The sequence below is a fragment of the Miniopterus schreibersii genome (assembly GCF_964146895.1).
Source record: "Miniopterus schreibersii genome assembly, chromosome: 11".
Lineage (NCBI taxonomy): Eukaryota > Metazoa > Chordata > Mammalia > Chiroptera > Miniopteridae > Miniopterus > Miniopterus schreibersii.
This window is the reverse complement of record NC_138111.1, coordinates 404271-425409: the sequence shown is the minus strand read 5'-3', so window position 1 is coordinate 425409 and position 21139 is coordinate 404271. Positions and strand designations below refer to the sequence as shown.

Here is a 21139-nt window from a genome sequence, read left to right as displayed (position 1 = left end):
CTGTAGTTCTGCCTGGTTCTTGGTGCTGCAGCTCTAATTCCTCTGAGTGCACGAAGTGGGGGTGGCCTCTGGCCAGGAAAAGGGGTGATGTCTGGCCAAGCTGGCACGCAGGGCATGGGCGGGGGGTGGTGGTGTGAAAGCCCAGAGGCCAGGCATTTATGGGACGAAGGGGTGAAGAGGCAGAGCTGGGTCTGGGGCCAGCTGAGCACTTGCCACCCCAGCCAGTGCCCGGGGACCTGTGTGCTGTGGGGCCTGGCCTGGGGGACCCTCTCCTTTATCCCCAAGACCAGGCCTCCTGCTCCCCCCGTGGGAGGCCTCTGGCCCCACCCCCCAGGCACGGAGGCAACAGGGGCGGCCCTGGCCCTGAGGCCCTCCTGCCCCTCCGCCGGTGCCCTCACCTGTCGCCTTGGTCCTGGGCCCGTGGGACGCGGGTCCGGCGTCCTGCTGGGGGGCTGCTGAGACCCGGGCGCCCAGGCCTCGGGGGGTGCAGCAGGGACCCGGCCCGCAGGGAGCCGGCCCAGCCCCCCTCGGCCGGGCCTCCTGCCCAAACCACGCGCCTCGGCCCCTCGGGGATGCGGGGCTCCCCGGGCCCTGCCCCAGGGGGACCTGCAGCGTCCGCGGGACGGGTTCTGGGGGGAGGGGAGGGGAGCCCCGGCCGGGCGCAGGGGGCGGGGTGACTCGGGACGCGGCCCCCGCGGGCCGGCTGGAGGGGGTGCGCCCGCGGGCGTGGCCAGACGGTGGGTGCGGCCCCGCCCCGCCCCGGGCGCCTACCCCGGGCCACCCGGCTCCTCGCTCCTCCGCGCCCGGTGCGCCCCGCGGCCGCTCGCCCATGGCCGGGAGCGCGCTGTCGCTGCTGCCGCCGCTGCTGCTGGGCGCCGCGGGCCTGGCGGGGCTGCTGCTGCTCTGCGTCCCCACGCGCGACTTCCGGGAGCCGCCCGCGCTCAAGGTGCGCGCGGGGCGGGGGCGCGGGGCGGGGGGCGCGCGGGGCGGGGGCGGGGGCGCGCGGGGCGGGGCGGGGGCGGGGGGCGCGGGGCGGGGGGCGCGCGGGGCGGGGCGGGGGCGCGGGGCGGGGGGCGCGCGGGGCGGGGGCGCGGGGCGGGGGGCGCGCGGGGCGGGGGCGGGGGGCGGGGGGCGCGCGGGGCGGGGCGGGGGCGCGGGGCGGGGGGCGCGCGGGGCGGGGCGGGGGCGGGGGGCGGGGGGCGCGCGGGGCGGGGGCGCGGGGCGGGGGGCGCGCGGGGCGGGGGCGGGGGGCGCGGGGTCGGCGCAGGGTCCGGCTGCGCCCACGCGCCTGCCCGGGGCCCCCACGCGCGCCCCGGGCCCCCCACGCGCGCCCCGGGGCCCCCACGCGCGCCCCGCTCCCGGCGGGCGGCGGGGCGGTGGCTGCGCTTCCGGGGACACGCGGGGCCGGCGCCCGGGAGGTGCCCGCCTGCCAAGCGCCGCTTCCTGCCGCCCGGTGCCCCCCGCCCCGCGTCCCCGGGGACCCGGCAGCGCCCAGGGGCGTTTCGGGTCGGGGTTCGGCCCAGACTGGGGGCGCCGGGGCCCCTCCCCAGCTCCGGTGGTGGCCCTGACAGTGAGGCGGCTGCCCTTCAGGGGTCCTGCGGGTCTTAAAGGGGCGGGCTGGGCTGGAGAAGGGAGCCCAGGAGTCCAGCCGGCTTCCTAATCCCTGCTTGGACTCGGGGGGTGAGGGAAGCCTTGGCCTGTGTGCGTGTGTATTGGGGGGTACGCCCCAGAGGCCCGGGGTGGGCCGTGGCCGGAGTGGTCACTCTGTAGCCAGAGGCCACCACCCACGAGGGTGGGGCGGGTGGACGGGTGGGCCTGCTGATGCCTTGGTGGGGAGGACGGCAGTGGCCCCTGTGCCCGGCAGCCCCACCCCAGGCCCAGGAGGGCACATTCTCCCGCTGGGCTCTTCCTGTTGGAATCCAGGCCCTGCGGCAGGTGCTGGGAAGTGGCCCTTGCCAGCTGGGTGCTTGTCCCATCCACCTGCCCAGAAGGAGGAGGGCCGACCCCCTCCCTTAGCAGGCTGAGCGCCCAGTGGCCCAGGCTCTGAGGCCCAGGCCAGCACGGATGGAGGCCTCTCCCAGCCTTCTCCCTGGGGCCCTGGCTTTCGCGTCCTCAGGGCTGAGCCCAGAGAGGTTGAGATGGGGGAGGAAGGAAGGGCTGGCCCTAGGGGGTTCTTCCTGCAGCTGTGCTCACTCCTGGAGCCTGGGGACCTCATGTACCCAGGACAGCATTCCAGAGGTGGTCCTGGGAGGCTCTGACCCCGACACAGCTCCTCAGCATGTCCTTGCCAGCACGGTGCCGGCCCTCAGAGGGGAAGAGGCTCCTGGCCCCATTGTCCCCCAACCAATCTGTGTCCTTGTGGCTGTCCCTGGCCTGGACACAGGGTGGGATGGGCTGGAGAGGGGGAGTGGGGGCAAAGGGCATGGCCCCTCCCTCACCCCTGAGGTGACCCCCCACCCCTACCCCTAGTACGGCATTGTCCTGGACGCTGGCTCTTCCCACACATCCATGTTTGTCTACAAGTGGCCGGCGGACAAGGAGAATGACACTGGCATCGTGGGCCAGCACAGCTCCTGTGATGTGCGCGGTGAGGGTCCCCCAAGCACCAGGTGCACCCTGGCCTGGATACCCACAAACTGTAGGGCCTCAGGGGGCCCTCTCTGGCCTTCGCCTCTGCAGGCCCAAGCAGTCAGGCTCCTCTGCTTAGTGCTGGGTGGTGCCCACTCCAGGCAGGAGCTGCGGAAGCCGCCAACAGAGAGGCTGGGCCGTGGGCCTCGTAGGGACTGCAGGCACTTTCGTTCTAGAAAGAAGCCCTGAGTAGTAGTCAGAAGAGTTGGGCCTTGCCTGCCCAAGACTGGCCTCTACATCCCCAACGGAGCAAGAGGGCTCCTAGGAGCTGGTGGGCGCACGCACACACACACACACACACACACACACACACACACACACGGCAGGCCCCTGGGAGGTCAGGCCAAGCTGACAATGCCCAGTGCTTTGTCCTGGCACCTGTGTACACACACCCACTGCGGCGGCAGCTTCAGAGACTCTGAGTGGCACTCAGGTGGGCCCCTTTGTCTGTGAACGTCTCTGAACATCTTTGTCTATTCTTAAGCCACCATCTGGTTTGGGAGCCCAGGACCCCTTCCCCAGCCTCGTTGGCCTCTGGCCCTCCTCAGGGCTGACTGCTGGGCTCCGGCCCATCTTACTGCTCCCTCCAGGTGGGGGCATCTCCAGCTATGCAGACAACCCCCCTGGGGCGGGCCAGAGTCTTGTCGAATGCCTGGACCAGGCACTCCGGGACGTGCCCAAGGAGAGACATGCGGGCACGCCCCTCTACCTGGGAGCCACAGCAGGCATGCGTCTGCTCAAGTGAGTGTGCCCATCCCTTGACCTTCCTGGCCCGGGTCCCCACCACAGCCTCAGCACAGGATGGGCCCCTCGTGCCCTCAGCAGCAGCCCTGGGCGGGGCCCCCTCTTGGCTGGCTGGGAAGACACCATGCACCCAGAAAGCGGGATCACAGCCACCTGGCCTCTCAGAGACCTCCCTGTATCACAGTCTGACCAGTCCAGAGGCCTCGGCCAATGTGCTCACAGCTGTGACGCGGACGCTGACCCAGTACCCCTTTGACTTCCGTGGTGCCCGCATCCTCTCAGGCCAGGATGAGGGGGTGTTTGGCTGGGTGACTGCCAACTACCTGCTGGAGAACTTCATCAAGGTGGGCCTGCTGGCCAGTCCGGTGAGCCGGGGGGGGGGGGGCGAGCACCCACCCACCAGCTGACCCAGCCTCCACTCCCCACAGTATGGCTGGGCAGGCCGGTGGTTCCGGCCAAGGAAGGGAACACTGGGGGCCATGGACCTGGGAGGCGCCTCCACACAGATCACCTTCGAGGAGGCCAGCCCGGCTGAGGACCCGGCTAACGAGGTCCAGCTGCGTCTCTACGGCCAGCAGTACCGAGTCTACACCCACAGCTTCCTCTGCTATGGCCGTGACCAGGTTCTCCAGAGGCTGCTGGCCAGTGCACTGCAGGTGCCCCACCCCCCCAGACCACCCCAACTACTGTGCCCTGCTGGAGGGAGGGGGCAGGAAGGGATGGGGCCCTGGGCACAGAGCAGAGCCCAGACAGCAGCTGTACTGAGGAGGCTTCTCCAGGCTGCAGGAACCGGTTGGCTGTAGTCAGCTGGAAAGACCGGTGGGGAGGGATCCAGCATGGGTGAAGGCTCAGTGGCCAAGGGTGGGCCTAGTGATTTTCATGCTGGAGAGAAAGGGGGGCCAGGGCTTGATCTCAAGGGCCTAGGGTGCTTGGCCAAGGGGTTTGATTTTTGCCCAGCAGCAACGGGGAGCCATGGATTGCTCCTGAGCACAGAAGTGATGTCACCAAGTAGGACTTGTGGGGGATTCATCGGGCTGGTTGTCTGGGGAGGCCCTCTGCGGGTCCTGGGGTGGGCAGTGCTTAAAGTAGGGGGGGTGTAACCCACACCCTCATCATTCCCCCAGACCTACAGCCACTCCTTCCACCCCTGCTGGCCGAGGGGCTATTCCACACAAGTGCTGCTCCGGGACGTGTATGAGTCGCCATGCACCACAGCCCAGCGCCCCAAGGTCTTCAACAGCAGTCACCGGTTCACCCTGTGGGGGAGCAGCAGCGCCCCCCTCTGCCGTCACCTCATCTCCAAGCTCTTCGACTTCTCATCCTGCCCCTTCTCCCGATGCTCCTTCAATGGCATCTTCCAGCCCCCTGTGGCCGGCGACTTTATTGTGAGTCCAGGGGACAAAGATGGGGGGCCGATGCCCTGCAGCGCCTGGGGTCTGGGCTCACTGTGACCATACCCCCTTGCAGGCCTTCTCTGCTTTCTTCTACACCTTGGACTTCCTGAGGACAGTGATGGGGCTGCCCGTGGCCACCCTGCAGCAGCTGGAGCACTCCGTGGACACTCTGTGCAACAAGACCTGGGATGAGGTGAGGCCTGCTCCCCCTCCTCCAGGGCTCCGGGGGGGGCTCCGCCAGCCACTTAGCTTCCCAGGCTTTTTTTTTTTTTTTTTTAAATATATCTTTATTGATTTCAGAGAGAGGAAAGGAGAGGGAGAGAGAGAGACAGAAACATCAATGATGAGAGAGTCATTGATCGGCTGCAGCCCGCAACCCGGGCATGTGCCCTGACGGGGAATCGAACCCTGATCGCCTGGATCCTAGGTCAATGCTCAACCGCTGAGCCACGCCCGGCCGGGCTTCCCAGGCTTTTGAAAAGTAGAGGGGACCTAGCCTCCCAGAGCGCCCACTGTGGTGGAGTAGACACCACCAGTCAGACTGGAAAAGTGGTGGCAGAGAGGCCAGGAGCCAAATGAGATGGGGCTGCTGACGCCTCCCTGAGACTTAACTCTGGAACCAAGATCTGGAGGGCAGAGGGGACAACCAGCACAAACCTGTGTGACCGTGGGGAACGGGCGAAACAGGTGGGGCGGCGGGTGCAGGGGTAGAACTCAGGAGGGACTGAGCAGGTAGAAGCGGCAGGGCTCCCGTGAAGACCGCTGCCGGAATCCTGGCTTCTGCCACTGGCCAGACACAGGTGCCAAGTAAAAGCAGGTGGAGGGGTTCAGGCCGTGAAGCATGGCATACCCACCAGAGACTCTGGGAGAAACATGTGAGTGTCTGTGGGCTCGGTGGGTGGTGGAGGCTTCTGTCTTCTCCATGTCGAGTGGCAGACAGACTGGGTGGCTGAGGGAGTGTGGGGCAGGAGGCAAGTCAAGGGCTGGTGCTCAAGCCTGGAGCGTCTCCCGTTCCCCCAGTCACCTGCTGAGGTTGCTGCAGCCCCCTCCTCCTTGGGTTGCCAACCTTGCCCTCCCCTCCTGGTACACCTCCCAAGCACAGGTGCTCAAAGCCACCCTGCAGTCCGCTGTTATTCCCCGAGGAATAGCCCTGCCTGGTGGGGCTGAGACCAGCTAGTAGCCTGGCAGCCGGGGGTGGGGGGCGGCTAACATTGCCCCGCCTGTGTCCCAGCTGCAGGCTCAGGCGCCCGGGGCGGGGCCCCACCTGCCCAACCACTGCTCAGTGGCTATGTTCGTGCATTGGCTGCTGAGCCGGGGCTACGGCTTCGACGAGGAGGCCTTCAGCCGGGTGACCTTCCAGAAGAAGGTGGGAGCTGGCAGGAGGGCGGGGCCGGGGTGTCGGGGCGGGGCCCCGGGGGGCCTGGGGCTGTGTGGGACCTTGAGGCTGCGCCCCTCACCCGCAGGCTGGGGACACGGCGGTCGGCTGGGCGCTTGGCTACATGCTGAACCTGACCAACATGATCCCGGCCGACCCCCCTCCGGGGCTGCGCAAGGGCACCGACTTCAGCTCCTGGGTGGTCCTCCTCCTGCTCTTTGCCGCCCTGCTCCTGGCTGCCCTGGTCCTGCTGCTGCGCCAGGCACGTCCCGCCAAGTCCTCAAGTGCCATCTAGGAACTGGCTGGGGGCAGCTGCTTGGAACCCATATCCCCCATCCCTCACTTCACCCTACATTCAACATCTCCTCCCCTAATGCACCCAGAAACCAAGACAGTGCCTCTAGCACCCCCTTCCACAGGGGGCCAAATCCAGCCCCATTAGCCCCTCCCGCCTCTGCTCCGTGTCAAGGCCTCGTGCTCCGCCTACTGCGGGTGGGTAACAGACACCCCACAGCCCTCAGCCTGTGACCACGGGCGGGTGTCCAGGAAGTGGAGCCTTTATTCTGGTCATCACGGCCCTCAGACACCCACCCCCACCAGGGTCTGTATCAGGGGCAGGGTTCAGATCCCACAGGCTGGGACACAGCCCAGCGCCTGCTTGTAAAGTTTTGTAATAAAAAGTTTGTCCTAGAGCAGTGGAGAGAATGCGGTTGCCTGACCTCCCTCCCCACAGCTGTGTTCCCTTCGCAAGCCCACTCCTTGTCCCCAGGGTGGACCTTGGCTCTTCCAGCTTCCTCTCTGAGTCCAGACCTGGGGCAGTGCCGACCACGGCCCCCTGCTCCGTTTTCGTGGCCTGGAGTCACTGCTGGATGGCTGGCCTAAGAGTTCCTGAGCCCCTTGAGTCTTTCCTGGCCAGCAGAGCCCCTGTAGCACCCCCAGATCTGCATCGGTGACCTAGGCCAGACTGGAGGCTGGGCCCTGGCCTAGAGTGGGCCTGGGGGTGGGGGTGGGGGGAGTGGAGATGGCAGAGAGGGTAGGTCGTGGGCAAGGCAGGTGCCTAGGGTCCAGGCAGTGTGCCAAGGGACTGGGGGAGGGGAAAACCCTTGGCAGGGGGTCCTGTGCCCGGATGTTGCGATTAGGGCAGGGAGGGATGCTGGGCCCCATCTCTGGGAGGGATGAGCCTTGTGAAGAGCCGGGCTTCACCAGCGCAAGGGGTGGGGGAGACAGTTGGCCTCCTGCCTGGATGCTTTTCAACATGGGAAGAGATCTCAGAGGGCGCCCACCTGTGGCCCCTGCAGCCCCTCCCCTAGGCGCCGCTTTCCGCAGCGCTGAGAGGCGCGGGCTCCCCCCTGCCCGGCCTTCCTGGGAAGCGAGCTCAGACGCTGCCTGATCAGTGCCCCGTGTGCCAGGGGAGCGTGGCCGCTGTGCTCCCCGCCCCTCCCCCGCCTCTGCGGGTTTGTGAGCCATTTCACCAGCGGGCAGCCAGCCCCGTCTCCTGAGCTCAGGGACGCGAAGCCCAGGGCTGGGGGCTCATGGCCTGAGCGGAGGGGCGTTTCCAGGCGGGAGCGGTGGGCGCGCTCTCAGCGGGCAACAGGTGGATTTAACGGGGTGCGTCACAGCGGCTTCGCTGTCCCAGGGCCCGAGGGAACTGAAGGGCTGCCACCTGGGGACCGTGGACAGCTCCCAGCTGACTCGTCCGCAGCTCCAGGCCACTCTTGCCCCCTGGTGGTTTCACTTGAGAGCGGCTGCCCCACGCCCACCCCTAGCGGCCACCAACACGGGCCTGGTTCTGAGCGCGTTTGCTTTTCGCCGCGTCTCTGAGCGCCCGGGGCGTCCCTGGGCACCTCTGGGCACCCCTGGGCACCCGTGCGCACCCCTGCGCACACCGTGCGTTCCCGTGCACCTGTCCCCGGTGCGCGCCGCGTGTCCCGGCGTCCGGGTCGCGGGAGCCCCAGACGCGGGCAGAGCCCCTGCCCCCGCGCGCGGGGGTGGAGAGGGAGTTGGGGGGCGGGAGGCGCGGGGACGCCCGCCCTCCGCCGGACCCTGGCCGGGTTCGTGGGCGCAGGGACGGGCCTCTGCTGCAGAGGCGGCGCTGGTGGAGCCCCCCGGACGCCCGGAGAGTGGGGGGGCCCTCGGAGCGGGGAGGGGAGGCGCAGGCGGAGGCGCGGCCCCGCCCCGCGGCTGGAGCGCGCAGGCGCAGGCCCCGCGCGCAGCCTCCCGCCGCCGCGCCCGCACCGCGGGCCCTTTGCCGCAGCGTCACCGCCGCCGGCGCCTCCCCGCCTCCCGCCTCCCGCCTCCGCCGACGCGGCGCCCGAGCCCGAGCCCGCGCGCTGCCCGGGACGCGCTGCCATGCTGCCCTGGCGCTGAAGGATGGCGACGCCCGTCCCCCCGCCCGCCCCGCGGCTGCTGCGGCTGCTGCGGCTGCTGCTCTCCGGCCTCGTCCTGGGCGCCGCCCTGCGCGGCGCGGCCGCCGGTCCCCCGGGTGAGCGACGGCGCCGGGGCCGGGCCGCCCGCGCGCCCCCGTCAGTCTCCGCGCCGCCGCCCGCGCCCCGGGCCCCGCGGGCCCCGCAGGCCCCCCAGGCCCCCCGGGCCCCGCGGGCCCGGCCGGCCCAGCGCCGCGCGCGGTGGGGTGGACAGGCCCGGGCCGCCCAAGGGCCCGGCTGGACGGGGCTCCTCCCGGGCGCCCGGCGGCGAACCCGAAGTTCACGCGCTTCTCGCCTTTGTCCGTGAGCCTGTGTGTCTGTGTCTGGGGCGGCCCTGCGCCTGGGCCTGTGGGGCCCGGGCCCGGGTCTGGGTGTGGGCCTGGCCCCGGGTCCGCCCGCCCCGCGCCTCCCGCGGTGTTGGGCTCGGGTCTTGCTTGGCTGCCGCGATCAGGGTCTGAAAGCGCCGAAGGTCTCTGACCGCTTGTTCCAGTTTCAAGCTCCCTCCCTCACCCTCCGCCCTGGCGGACCTGGCCATGCTGCCTAAGTGTGCACGGGGCTGGGGGGCACCTCCCAGGGTGCAGTGAACTCGGGGTCCTGGGAGGCCCTCCCTGCTTCTCAGATGAGCACTGAGGTTCCTTCCAGGCCGAGACAGTCTGCAGGGCCCCAGGGCCCCAGCGGGCTGAACTGGGACACTCTGTGTCCACACATTCACTCCGTCCTCCTGACAGCCAGCCCCACAAGGAGGTGCTCTTCTTAGCCCGTTTTGCAGATGAGAAAACTGAGGCACAGGGAAATTAAGTGACTTAGGGTGTGCTGGAATGCTGACCTAGGCAATGTGGTTCTGTGTGTGTGGGCTCAGAGGCCAGAGCAAGGCAGGCTTCCTCCTGGGCATAGCACCCTAGATGGGATGCTGGCATGACCAGAAGTGTCTGAGGAGGCCTGAGGGCCAGAGCCTGGCTGGCCGGGGGTGGCAGAGGCTGCCTGCTGAGAGCCTTGTTCCAGGGCCTCCGGGCGGGGCCTCCTGAAAAAAGGGGCTGTAGCCAATGTGCTGAGCCCTGGGGGTGAGCAGGTGCCATGCCAGCTGCTCTTGACTTTATGCCCAGATGTGGGGTGGGCTACCAGTCACTCTCCAGCTGCCATTGTTCCTGGAACCTCCTCTTGCACCCTGAGGCTCTGGAGTGGGGACTTTTCCAGGACTCAGCAGGCAGCAGCCACATCTTCCTGGACTGGGGGCGGCTGGGAGTATAGGAAGGCCCCTGGAATCCAGACCCTGGAGTCAGCTGTGGACCTCAGGCCCCTACCCTTGGCCTGGTTCACTCTGGGTTCTCAGCACCAGGGGCAGGGAGTGGAGCACCTGGTTCCCCAGCACCCAGCTGGTGGGTGGGGTCCAGACAAACCTGCTGGCACGGGCTTAATGTTTAACCAGCCCAAACCCCGGGCCCAGCTCACTGATATTGGTGCCTGCTGACCCAGACTATGCAGAATGGGGCTGCTGGAACTTCCTGGAGGGGATGCCTACAAGGATGTCTGGTTACCATGGAAACCAAGTCAGACCTGTCAAGGCCTGGAGAACAAATCTGGGCATTCCCTGATCCCCCACATCACCCTGGGCCCCCGTGGCCCTTCTGCGATGTGAGGGCCGTGGCTGAGAGGGGTCCCAGTCCTCCAGAGGTACCCCCATCCTAACTTCCCCTAGCAGGATTGATGGTCCTGCTGGGTATCCCACCGGCTCTGCTGGCTCTGCTGCCCAGTGACTGGCCTCGGGACATTCCTTAGCTTTGAGACAACTTACCTTCTGCATCAGAGGGGAAACTTAGGCAGAGAGGACCACTGCCCTCCATCCGCTAGTATCAGGATGGGTTCCATTGGTTGTGTGTATAGGACACTGGTCTAGGCCCCAAATTAGGAACTGGGCCTGGCCAAAGTCCCAGGGACTCCTTGGTGCCTGGCAGTGGTGGTTTGGGGAGCAACCCCAGCCCCGATTCTGTATCCAAAGCAAGTGAGACTGGCCAAGTCCATCCCAGGTCTCCTCAACCCCAGCAGCCCCTCTGTGCCCTGGTGACAAGCCAGAGGTTGGACATGGGGGGAGTGACTGTCTTCTGGGTCAGGCACTTATTCTGTCCTGCCTTCTGGCTCTGCTGTCTCGGGCTATAGGTTGGCATGTCAGGGTTTCGGAGGGCAGACCTGATACGCGGGGAGAGGTGGGTGGCCAGCATCCTTTGCTGCTCCTGAGCCAGAGAGAGACCTGAGCCCCCACCCTCTGGGCTCCCAGTCTGGACAGCGGCTTGCTCTGGGGCACTGGGACCAGAGGTGGGATGTGGAGGGCTGCACAGCCCAGCCCAGGAGAGCTCCGGGCTCCGGACAGTGAGGGTCAGTTTCCGTACAGAGGCCGGGCTCGGGCTGGAGAATGGACTCTGGGGAGTGGGTGGGGCAGGGAAGTTCCGATAAATATTCGGACTGTTTATCTTCCTGGTTCTGACCCTGGCAGTTGGGAGGAAGGGCTTACCCAGAACAATGGCCAGGGCCAGGCCTAGCCAGCTCCTGGCGTGGGGGAGGGGTGCCTGGGACAGTGCTGCCTCTGTGAAGGGCCGTGACCTCAACCTGCCTCTGCTTCCTTCCTTCCCAGATGGGGCCACCTGTCCTGGGAGCCTGGACTGTGCCCTGAAGAGGCGGGCACGGTGCCCCCCAGGTGCTCACATCTGTGGGCCCTGCCTTCAGCCCTTCCGGGAGGACCATCACGGGCTCTGTGTGCCCAGGGTGCACCGGCCTCTGGGTACGGGAGAGCAGGACATCCTCCCTCCGTCACCCTGACACATTTGCCCCCCAGCCTCAGCTCCCAGGTTCCCTGAGCTCTGTGGGATGCCAGGCACTCTCACGTCACCTGCCAGTGGCCTGGTGATCCTTTCCAGAGGGCACCAGCGCAGAGCCTGGTGGTGGGCTGAGGCAAGGCCTATCGGTGCGAAATGGTAGGGTGATTCTGGAAGAGGCAGGGCAAGAGTTCCCCAGGCCTGGGTCCCTGCACAGTGCCCCAGACCCCTCAGGCACCCCTTCCCCATCATGACCTTTCTCTCATTCCCTCTTCACCCCTTGTGTGCTGGGGGTGCCCTGCTTGCCAACCTGAGCCCAGAGTGGGGATGGCCAGCCGGAGGCTGAGTGACCTCAGGGGTGATGGGGCAATCCCGAGGGCTGCTGGGGATGCCAAGGAGCCTGGGCCCATGGGAGGGGCTTCCTGGAGGAGCGTGTTCCTGGCAGTGAGCCGAGTAGGGGCTGAGGCCTGTAGGCCTGCTGTAGAGGCAGAGCTTGCTCTGGGGGCGCTGTGGTGGGGGTCTGCTTGGAGCCTCTGTCTGGCCTACAGAACCCACCACAGAGAGAAGGGGGGCCCAGCCACCAGGGCTACCCAGACAGCTGCCCACCTTCTGGTGGAGGTGGGAGGCACAGAATGGGGCCTCTCCCCACTCCTTGGGGAGCCACTGCCCTTCTTGGCAGAGGTGACGGGGTGCAGTGATGTGTGTCCCGATGTTCTGCCCACCCCTTTGTTGGTAATGGGTGGGGTGAGAGACACTCCTGCCCTTCTCCAGGCCTATGCACGTTCCCCTAGCACCTCTGCCCCTTGCCTGCCCACGCCCACGCCCACACCCACACTTTTCCAGGGAATGCTGCTGCGCACTGAGAGCTCCCCTCGGTTGTCACCATGGCAGCCCGAGAGGACAAGGGGCTGCCCGCTGGTACCTGGTCCTCAGGCCACCAGTGTCTGGGAGGGGCCTGGAGGGAGAAGGGAGGCCTAGGTCTGGGGACTGGCTCCAGGATGGGTCCCTCCATCTCTGGAGGGCACCTACAGCTCATGTTGCTAGGGAGGGCCTGGGGGGCCTCTCCACCTGATGGCCCCTCTCCTCCCCAGGGGAGGGCCCACCCCAGCCCAGACTGGAAGATGAGATTGACTTCCTGGCCCAGGAGCTAGCCCGGCAGGAAGCAGGGCGCTGGCAGCTCACAGCCCTGTCCCAGCCAGAGGCGCCCCATCAGCTCCTGGAGCCTGGTGAGACTGCCCCCACCCCCCCCTTCCCTGCCCTGCCCCTCTCCCCGCCACCCTGACGCCCGGCGTCCTGTGGTTATAACTTGCCTTCTCTCTGCAGCAGCCACCCTGGGGCTCTCAGAGAGAGGCCAGGGTCCCGACCTGGGCCTCCCCTCCACTCGGGGAGCCCCCACGCCCACGCCCCGCACCTCCTTGGGTTCTCCTGTGTCGTCTGGGCCCGTGCACATGTCTCCCCTGGAGCCCCGGGGTGGGCACGCCGATGGCCTCGCCCTCGGTAGGTGTGGGCGGGCAGGGTACAGGGTTCCAATGGGAAGGCTGCCTTCACCGCGCCCCTCACTGCGCCCCCCTCTCCGCACCCCTCCGCAGTGCTCATCCTGGCGTGCTCCGTGGCCGGCGTGGCCGCTCTCTCAGTGGCTGCTTTCTGCTGGTGCAGGTGAGCCCCGGGCCCGTGGTGGTGGGCGGGCGGGCGGCGACCCCGCGGGTCTCAGGCCCCTCTCCACTCCCCAGGCTCCAGCGAGACATCCGTCTGACCCAGAAGGCTGACTACGCGGCCCCGCAGGTGTCTGGCTCCCCCACGACACCCAGGATCTCGGTGCGTGGTCTCACCCCGCCCTACTTGCTGCCCCAGCCCCAGCCCCACCGCCCAGCTTGACCCTCCCACCTGCTCCCTGCAGCCGGGGGACCAGCGGTTGGCACACAGCGCCGAGGTGTACCACTACCAGCACCAGCGGCAGCAGATGCGGTGCCTAGAGCGGTGAGATGCCCACCCCGACGGCAGCCCCACCCCAGAGCCCGCCGCCTCTACCCCCAGCCCCCCCATCCCTCACCCAGGCCCAGCCAACCCACCCCAGAGCCCACCGCCCCTACCCTGGCATGGCCAGGGTCGCTGAGCACCCACTTCCAGTCTGGGCCCCTGGCACCTGGAGGGTGTGGGAGAACGCGGCCGTCTCGCCCCCACCAGGCATAAAGAGCCTCCCAAGGAGTTGGACTCGGCCTCCTCCGATGAGGAGAGCGAAGACGGCGACTTCACGGTGTACGAGTGCCCGGGCCTGGCCCCGGTAAGTGCACGGGGCTGGGGCGCAGGGATTACCAGCTCCTGGGGGGCTGCCCCCTCCCTGGGCACTGCCCACCCTGCTCCCTGGACGTGCCTGACACCTGCCTTTGCAGACTGGGGAGATGGAGGTCCGCAACCCGCTGTTCGACCAGTCCTCGCTGTCCGCACCCCTGCCGGCTCCCCCGCAGTGACCCGAAGGGTGATGCCCACCCTCGGAGGACCCCACCATCCACGGGTGGGGAGCCAGGGACCCGCGTTTCCCAATAAAGAGACCACGTTCTGATCCTTGGCCGTTCTTGTGGCTGAGCTGGGGCGCCAGCTGGAAACCCCTTGGGGGGCAGGGCACCTTCTGTTCTCCCTGCACGTGTCCTCTAGATTCTGGACCCCCAAAGGAGGGTGGAGAGAACCCCAGAGACCAGGCGTGGGTGGGAATGCTGGAGACAAGCCAATTAAAGCACTTTTCAAACCTGGCTTCTGTGCTGGAGACCCACCCGCAGCCTTTGGGGCCATGGTGGGTGGACCCTGGGGTGGGGGCCTGAGGCTTTCAACCACACCCCCAGAGAGGGGGCACCTCTGCCCTGCTGGGGAAGGGAGGCCTTAGTTTTTCATAGACAGGGAGGACCAGCCCCTCCCCCAGGCCTCACCCCTCCCAACACTTCTGCCCCAAGTCCGGCCGGGGTGCGGTGCAGGGCTGGGCAGATCTGAAGTTGGTGCCACCCTCTGAAAGACCCTGTCCCGTGTAAGATGAAAAGGGCTGGGTATTGGGCACCCCAGACACTTGGCAGCGGGCACCCAGCACCTCCATTCTTGCCTGTTGTCCACTTGGGTGGGATGGCTCTGTCACAGGCGCCACATAGGCCCCTGGGCCTCTGCAACAGGGGGAGGGGGCTCTGCCAGGCAGAGGGAACTGAGGGACACAGTTGGGTGCACCAGGTGGGCTGGGTGAGGGGAGAGAGGGGACCCCAATATCAGGAGCAGAGTCTTGGTCCACCCCAACACCCCACTGAGGAACAAAGAGGGAAGGGAAGGGTGACCTTTAGCTGCAGGCACAGAGTGGGTATGTCTGGGGGGGCATGGAAGGGCACTGTCTGGTCAGAGCTGCTGAGACAGGTATTGGGGACAAGGGATGAGACCTGTGTGCCCTACCGAGGCTGTGCAGGGGGGAGCATTGAGTTCAGAAGTCCCTCGGTGCTCCCTGGGTGGGGGTCCAGGGAATGCTGGACCTCTGGCTCTTGGATGATGGGGGCAGCCCTGAGTGGACAGCTGGGTCCCTGAGAACAGACAGGTAGGGCTGGGCTGGGCTGGGGAATTGGGGTTGGCTTGCTTGGAGCTAATGGCTTGTTCACCCTGGCTGGTAGCCCGCAGTGGACAGAGCATCGGCCCAGCACTGGCGGGTCACAGGTTCGATTCCTGGTCAAGGGCATGTACCTGGGTTGCAGGTTCAATCCCCGGCCCCGTCGGGGCACGTGCAGGAGGCAACCAGTGGATGTGTCTCTGTCACGTCGGTGTTTCTCTCTTTCTCCCCCTTCCTCCCTCCCTTCCATTCTTTCTAAAAAAAATCAACGGGAAAAATATCTTCCGGTGAGATTAACAAAAAATGAGATAAAATGAATAAAATAAATAAAGCAGCCTGCTTCTGAGGCCAGAGCCCACCCAGGCTGAGAAGTCCCTTCCCCGTCTCCAACCCGTGGACTGTGGCCTTGGGCTGGCCCTCAGCTGGGGCCCCTTTCCCTTCATGCACGGGCATGGGACGTGGAAGGAGGCGGGTGCCAGGGTCTGGGAATTCGTGTGGGATGAGGGCGGCTGGTGAGGACCACGTGTCCACTGTTACTTCACCTGTGCCGTTAGGGGAGATAACTGTGGGGAAAACGGGTGCAGAGAGATGGAAGCCTCATGGGCAAAGGTAGCCTGGCACCCAGCTGGGCCTGGTCCAGGCCAGTCTGTCTCTCTGGCTTAATCCTGCAGACCCAGGCCCAGGGGATTCCCCTGGAGCTCTGGGCTCAGTCCCTGGGGTCCTGACACCCACCTTTCCAACCTCCTGCTGCCCTGATGTGGACAGAGAATGGCCACCCAGTGTATCCTGTCTTTTCTTCTTCCTCGGGGGGCCCCCAAGCTGTCCCCAGAGTCCCTGCTGCCCACTCCTCAGGGCGCCAGCAAAGAGGGTGCCCCTTCCAGTGGTAGCTGCAATGAGAGGGAGCCAACGGGCCTGGGCCAGGGAAGCACAGGCAGGGCCTGCCGTCCTCTGGGGATGAGGCCCCCCTCAAGCCCTTGCCTGGCAGAGGGCCCTGAGCAGCTCAGCACCCCGCTGCCCCCCAGCTTTCAGGGCTTCCAGTGGCCCCAGGCTCACTCAGAGCCAGGCCCTGCTTTTGTCCAAATTCCTACAAACGTCTTCCTCCCTTGGGCCCCAGGGTGGGGGTTTGGTGGGCTGCCCCGCGGCCAGGGTTTAGGGCTCAGGGAGGTCCTGGCCCCACAGGGACCCTGGAGACCCCAAGCCTGGGCAAGTCCGGATTTTGAGTCCCCCAGCTGCAAACCTGCCCACTACCCCAGGAGCGGGTCTTGTGTCTCAGCATGGAAATGAAGGGGTGAGCCAAAGTCAGGTACAGCGCGTAGGTCCCTGGAGGAGCCCCCAGCAGATCCTGGAGCTCCTCCTGCACAAGGAAGTGGCTGTGCTCCTGAGCCTGGGTGGGGGAGACATAGGAGAGGAGGGGCTGGTGCCTGCGAGATACCCAGGTGGTCCCACTCAAGGCAGGACAGCCCCGCCCGCTGCCTGCTGCCAATGGCTCCCGGCACCACGCCAGTGCTGCCCCCTTGGCTGAGCCCTATGCTGGAGACCCCCTGGGCCACCTGCCAGCCTCAGTGCACCCTCCTTCCTGAAGGGGACCCTGAACTACACCCTGCCCTCGCCCCACCCTCTCCTTGAGACTAGATTGCTCTCTGGCTCCCTCTGCCGCCGGCCTTCACTCCCTCCCAGCCGGGTGGCTCTGGAGCTGTGTCATCAGGGGGCCTCGGGGCCCGAGTCTGCACTCTGCCCCGTTCAGGCCAACCCCTGGAGCATGCAGGCGGGCTCTGGCCCTCTCTCCCAGAGGCACCCCTTGGTCTGAGGCTGGGTGGCTTGTTGTCTGCCAAGGGCAGTGATTGGGAGGCTAGTGTGGGCCCCATTTCCCTGGTTTGGGCTTCAATGGGTGTCCCCTGGGAGGCTGGCCCTGCAACAGGCCGGTGGGGCGGGGGGTGCTTGGCTGCAGGGCGACAGTGTGCTTCTGATTCTGAGATGCTCACGGACTGTGCACTGGAGATGGGTGCCCACCTGTGCCCCAGTGAGTCACAAGGCCTGGGGAACACACCGCAGGATGACGCCCTGCTTTCCCTTTGACTCAGGATCTCTCACTTTGTTTCCCTCTGAGAGCCTCTCATTCTGACCCATTTCTGGGCCAAACCTTGGAGCCCCATTTCCCAGCCAGCAGGTTCCCACGATGGGGGGCCCCATGGCCACCAACCGAGTGGCAGGTTGTAATGAGGAGCAGCCGAGCCAGAGTACAGGTGGCAGATTCTTTCGAATCCACCCAGAAAGGGAGCAGACTGTGGGTGTGGGTGAGGCCTGTGGCAAGGGTCTGGGCCAGCCTGGCCCGGCAAACAGGAAGGGCAGAGGCTCTGGCAACCAGAAACCAGGCTGCTCAAAGGCTGTGGCGGGATCAGCTCCTTCCTGTGTGCCCCTGCCACCCACTGGTGCCTGCCCCAGGCAGGAGTGATGGGCTAATACAAGGTCGGAGCAGGGCGTGGCTCCTCTGGGGTCCCCTGCCAGGGAAGAGAGTCAGGGTGGGGCCAAAGGCCCAGTGCCACTGTAGTCATCTCCTTAAACACTGGGGTGACTGGAAGGGCAGGGGTTGGTGACAGCTACCCTCTTTGTCCAGGTCCTGGTGCTGGCAGCAGGGAGCCAGGCCTGGCTGCTGGGTTCACATCTTGCATCTGCCAGATGGTTTCTGACAGATCCCACAGCCCGCCCTCCCCTTCTTCGATATTGCACAAGCTCCCACCGCAGCTCAGAGGTTCTGCTGGGGGTGGGGAGTCTCCGAAGGGCCAAACTGCCCCATGCTGGGCTTCCCTGTGCCCCCCATGGGTCTGCTCCCTGGTTCCCACCCTGAGGGCAGTGGAGGAGCTGGGGAGGCCAGCAGCCCTGGGACTCCAGAGCAGAGGACAGGACGTTGGGGCAGAGGGAGGCCCCCAGCCCAGCACAGGGCAGTAGACCCAGCCAACAGTTCCTGGTTGCTGCCCGCAGCCCCCAAGAACCCAACGGGCCTGACGCCTCCGGGACACCAAGCACAAGAGCCCGGACCTGCCCTGTCACATCCACAACCAAATAAGCGTCTGGCTGGGGAACAAAGCTCAGGGGCACCAGCTCAGCTGAGAGTGGGGTGCAGGCGGGGCTCAGGGATGTCGGACAGGACGGTGCTGGTTGGCCGTACCTCAGCTCAGAAGTACCGGAGCAAAAGGGGAAGGAACTGGATCTCCATGCTGGGACCGGGGCCGGCAGGAGGGTGGGGGAGGTGAAGGGCTCGGATCCTAGCCTTCCTCTTCCTGGAGCGGGCGCCAGCCCCCTGCCCGCCGCCTCAAGGACACAGGACTCCTTCCCTTTCCAGCCTGGAAAGCCCCCTCCCTGCCCCCACCCTCATCCTGAGCTGTGGCCTGGAGGAGGAGACCTGGAGCCCCCAAGGGCAGTCCTCCCACCCCTTCCAGGACCCCAGGCCTACCCCCGGCCGGGGGCTCCTGCAAACACGGGTCCTGAGGAGGGGGAGAAAGGCCCTGCCGCCCACCGGGGCCAGGCCTGGCCTGGCAGCTGCCCACTGTGGGGATGTGCTAGGGCCTCATGCGGGCAGACAGTCAGTCCTAGGACCCTGGGACGAACCCTCTCTCTGGGAATCTGAGTTCTGGCACCAGGTGTCCTAGAGGGGCAGGGGTGGGTAGGGTGGGGTGAAGTGAGGTGGCCCAATTAGAAGCAACGGGAGAAACCTCAGCCTCCTGGCAAAGAGCTGAGCACAGCAGGTCTGCAGTGTGAGGGGCTGGGAGCCCACGGCAGAGCCAGCAGGCGGTGAGCAGGGGAAGTGGGTGATGCCACAGCAGGAGAGGCGGGTGGCGCTGGCCGGAGGCTCGGTGCAGCCTCTAAGGGAAGCATGCCTGCGTTCCATGGGCGCCCCAGGCCTGGGTGGTGGGCAGTGACTGGGTCCTCAGTTTCCAGGGAGTCCTTCTGGAGTGGGGTCGCCTCCGCCCAGGGTGGCCTCCCCTTCCCTGGTGCTGTGCCTGCCCAGAGGCCAGCAAGCGTGGGAGGCATAGAATTGGGCCCAGCTCGGCACCCCTCCTATAGCCACCTACCCCCAGCAGCCAGCGTACTGGAGGCGGGGTGAAGGTGGTTGTGCATGTCAAAGGTCACCTTCAGGGCGGGGGCAGGGTGGAGCAGGGGCGGGAGGGTGCCCTGGTTTCCTTCATCCTGGGCAGATGAAAGTAGCTTGCTTTCAGGTGGGTGGGCTGAGTGCAGCCTGTGGCTGTGATTTTAGAGTGCCTCTGCCAGGTGGCTGCTGTGATTTGAGAACCCTGGGTTTCTTCGATGACTGATTCTGGGAGCTGTGGATGAATAATGCCGGTGAGTGTCTGGTTTTCAGGGGGGGCCAGGCTGGGAGATGGGCCCCTGGGTGAGCTCGGGGAGACAGCCTCTCTTCCTGTGTCCTGTATAGGGCCTGGCTCTGCTGAGAAGCTTCGGGCCTCGGGGGGCCTGGCCCGGGGTAGCCCTGCTCACAGCCCTCTGGCTCCTGTGGCTGCTCTGGTGGGCCCCTGAGAGAGTCCCGACGCCCCAGCGCACACTCACCATCTTGGTCTGGCACTGGCCCTTTGCCAGCCGGCCCCCGGAGCTGCCCAGCAACACCTGTGCCAGCTACGGTGTGGCCCACTGCTGCCTGAGCACCAACCGCAGCCTGCTGGCCAGCGCCGACGCCGTGGTCTTCCACCACCGGGAGCTGCAGAGCCGGTGGGCCCGCCTGCCCCTGGCCGAGCGGCCGCCTGGGCAGCCCTGGGTGTGGGCTTCCATGGAGTCACCCAGCCACACTCGCGGCCTCGACCGCCTTCAGGGCGTCTTCAACTGGGTGCTGAGCTACCGGCGTGACTCGGACATCTTCGTGCCCTACGGCCGCCTGGAGCCCCGCGAGGGGCCCGTGCCCCCCCTGCCCGCCAAGAATGGGGTGGCCGCCTGGGTGGTCAGCAACTTCCAGACGAAGCAGCGGCGGGTGCAGCTGTACCGGCAGCTGGCGCCCCACCTGCAGGTGGACGTGTTTGGCCGAGCCAACAGGCGGCCGCTGTGCATGGACTGCCTGCTGCCCACCGTGGCCCGGTACCTCTTCTACCTGGCCTTCGAGAACTCGCAGCACCCGGACTACATCACGGAGAAGTTCTGGCGCAACGCCCTGGCGGCCGGCGCCGTACCTGTGGTGCTGGGGCCGCCCCGGGCCACCTACGAGGCCTTCGCACCGCCAGACGCCTTTGTGCACGTGGACGACTTCGGCTCGGCCCACGAGCTGGCTGCCTTCCTCTTGGGCATGAACGAAAGCCAATATCGGGGCTACTTCCACTGGCGAAAACGGTTCCGTGTGCGGCTGGTCAATGACTGGAGGGAGCGCTTCTGTGCCATCTGCTCCCGCTACCCCCACCTGCCCCGTAACCAGGTCTACCAGGACCTCCAGGGCTGGTTCCAGGCCTGAGCTCCGGCAGGCGGAGGCAGGGGCGAGGATGGCTGAGAACGGGCGGTGTGGCTGGACAGTTGGACGTTCAAATCAAACCGCCTGGCATCTGGCTAACACGGAGGCTGGAGTCAGAGGCCAGGATGCAAGGATGAGGGAGGAGTGGGCTGGTCCGGGTAGGCTGCCTGGAGGAGGAGGCTGGTGGACATTGGAGCAGGCATTTGTGGAGCAGGCGAGAGTAGTGAGGCAATGAATGGGGGTACATGTTGAGGTGGATCAGAGAGGAGAGGCTGCTAGGACCTCCCTCCCCACCTTGATCAGGTCTTGGGTAGGTCAAGGCTGTCTCTTGACGTGGGAAGGTGGGGATGCAGGACTGAGACAGACTGGAGGCAGGGCCTTGTGGCTGGCGACATGCCACCCTGTGGTTTGTGGGGGCAAAATCTGCCACCCCAGAGCCTCCTCTGCACCCAAGGTCCCCTGGCCCAGGATGTGTAGTCACATTGCCCAGTCGCACCACAATTCTGGAGCCCAGTGTGCAGCCCTGTGGTGGCCCGGGCACTGCTGAGCCAGCCAGGTTGTTCTGGGCTTTTTGCAGCCTGCAGTCCACTTGGGGAGGGGCTGTTGGTCAATAAAGAAACAAAAGACAAGACTGGCATGTGTCGAGTCTGGGAAGCACAGGACCCCACACATCTGCTATCCCGGCCACACGGGCCTCCTTGTGCCCTCCAGGGATCCTCCTGCTCCATCTCAAGGCCTTTGCACTCCCTCTGCC

General features: G+C 66.4%; 3 protein-coding genes across 4 annotated transcripts; all 3 read left to right on the top strand.

The window, feature by feature from the left end:
* The first annotated feature begins 801 nt into the window (after nt 1–801).
* Nucleotides 802–6833, top strand: ENTPD2 (ectonucleoside triphosphate diphosphohydrolase 2). The gene is made up of 9 exons (XM_081150980.1): nt 802–946; nt 2470–2587; nt 3219–3369; nt 3557–3716; nt 3801–4028; nt 4497–4757; nt 4840–4959; nt 5998–6132; nt 6230–6833. The coding sequence occupies exons 1-9, from the start codon at nt 830–832 to the stop codon at nt 6434–6436; spliced, it is 1497 nt and encodes a 498-aa protein (XP_081007106.1). The 5' UTR covers nt 802–829; the 3' UTR covers nt 6437–6833.
* Nucleotides 6834–8318: 1485 nt separating this feature from the next.
* On the top strand, nt 8319–14118 carry NPDC1 (neural proliferation, differentiation and control 1). 2 transcript variants are annotated; one of them, XM_081151526.1, is made up of 9 exons: nt 8319–8623; nt 11191–11337; nt 12463–12597; nt 12695–12868; nt 12961–13027; nt 13102–13186; nt 13269–13348; nt 13556–13652; nt 13762–14118. In XM_081151526.1, the coding sequence occupies exons 1-9, from the start codon at nt 8512–8514 to the stop codon at nt 13837–13839; spliced, it is 975 nt and encodes a 324-aa protein (XP_081007652.1). In that variant the 5' UTR covers nt 8319–8511; the 3' UTR covers nt 13840–14118. The 2 variants fall into 2 exon arrangements, with proteins under 2 accessions (XP_081007652.1, XP_081007653.1); XM_081151527.1 differs by lacking the exon at nt 12695–12868.
* Nucleotides 14119–18663: 4545 nt separating this feature from the next.
* Nucleotides 18664–21016, top strand: FUT7 (fucosyltransferase 7). Its single transcript, XM_081150839.1, has 3 exons — nt 18664–18731; nt 19195–19280; nt 19372–21016. Exons 2-3 carry the CDS (start codon nt 19275–19277, stop codon nt 20386–20388), a joined length of 1023 nt encoding a protein of 340 aa, XP_081006965.1. The 5' UTR covers nt 18664–18731; nt 19195–19274; the 3' UTR covers nt 20389–21016.
* The last annotated feature ends 123 nt before the right edge of the window (nt 21017–21139 follow it).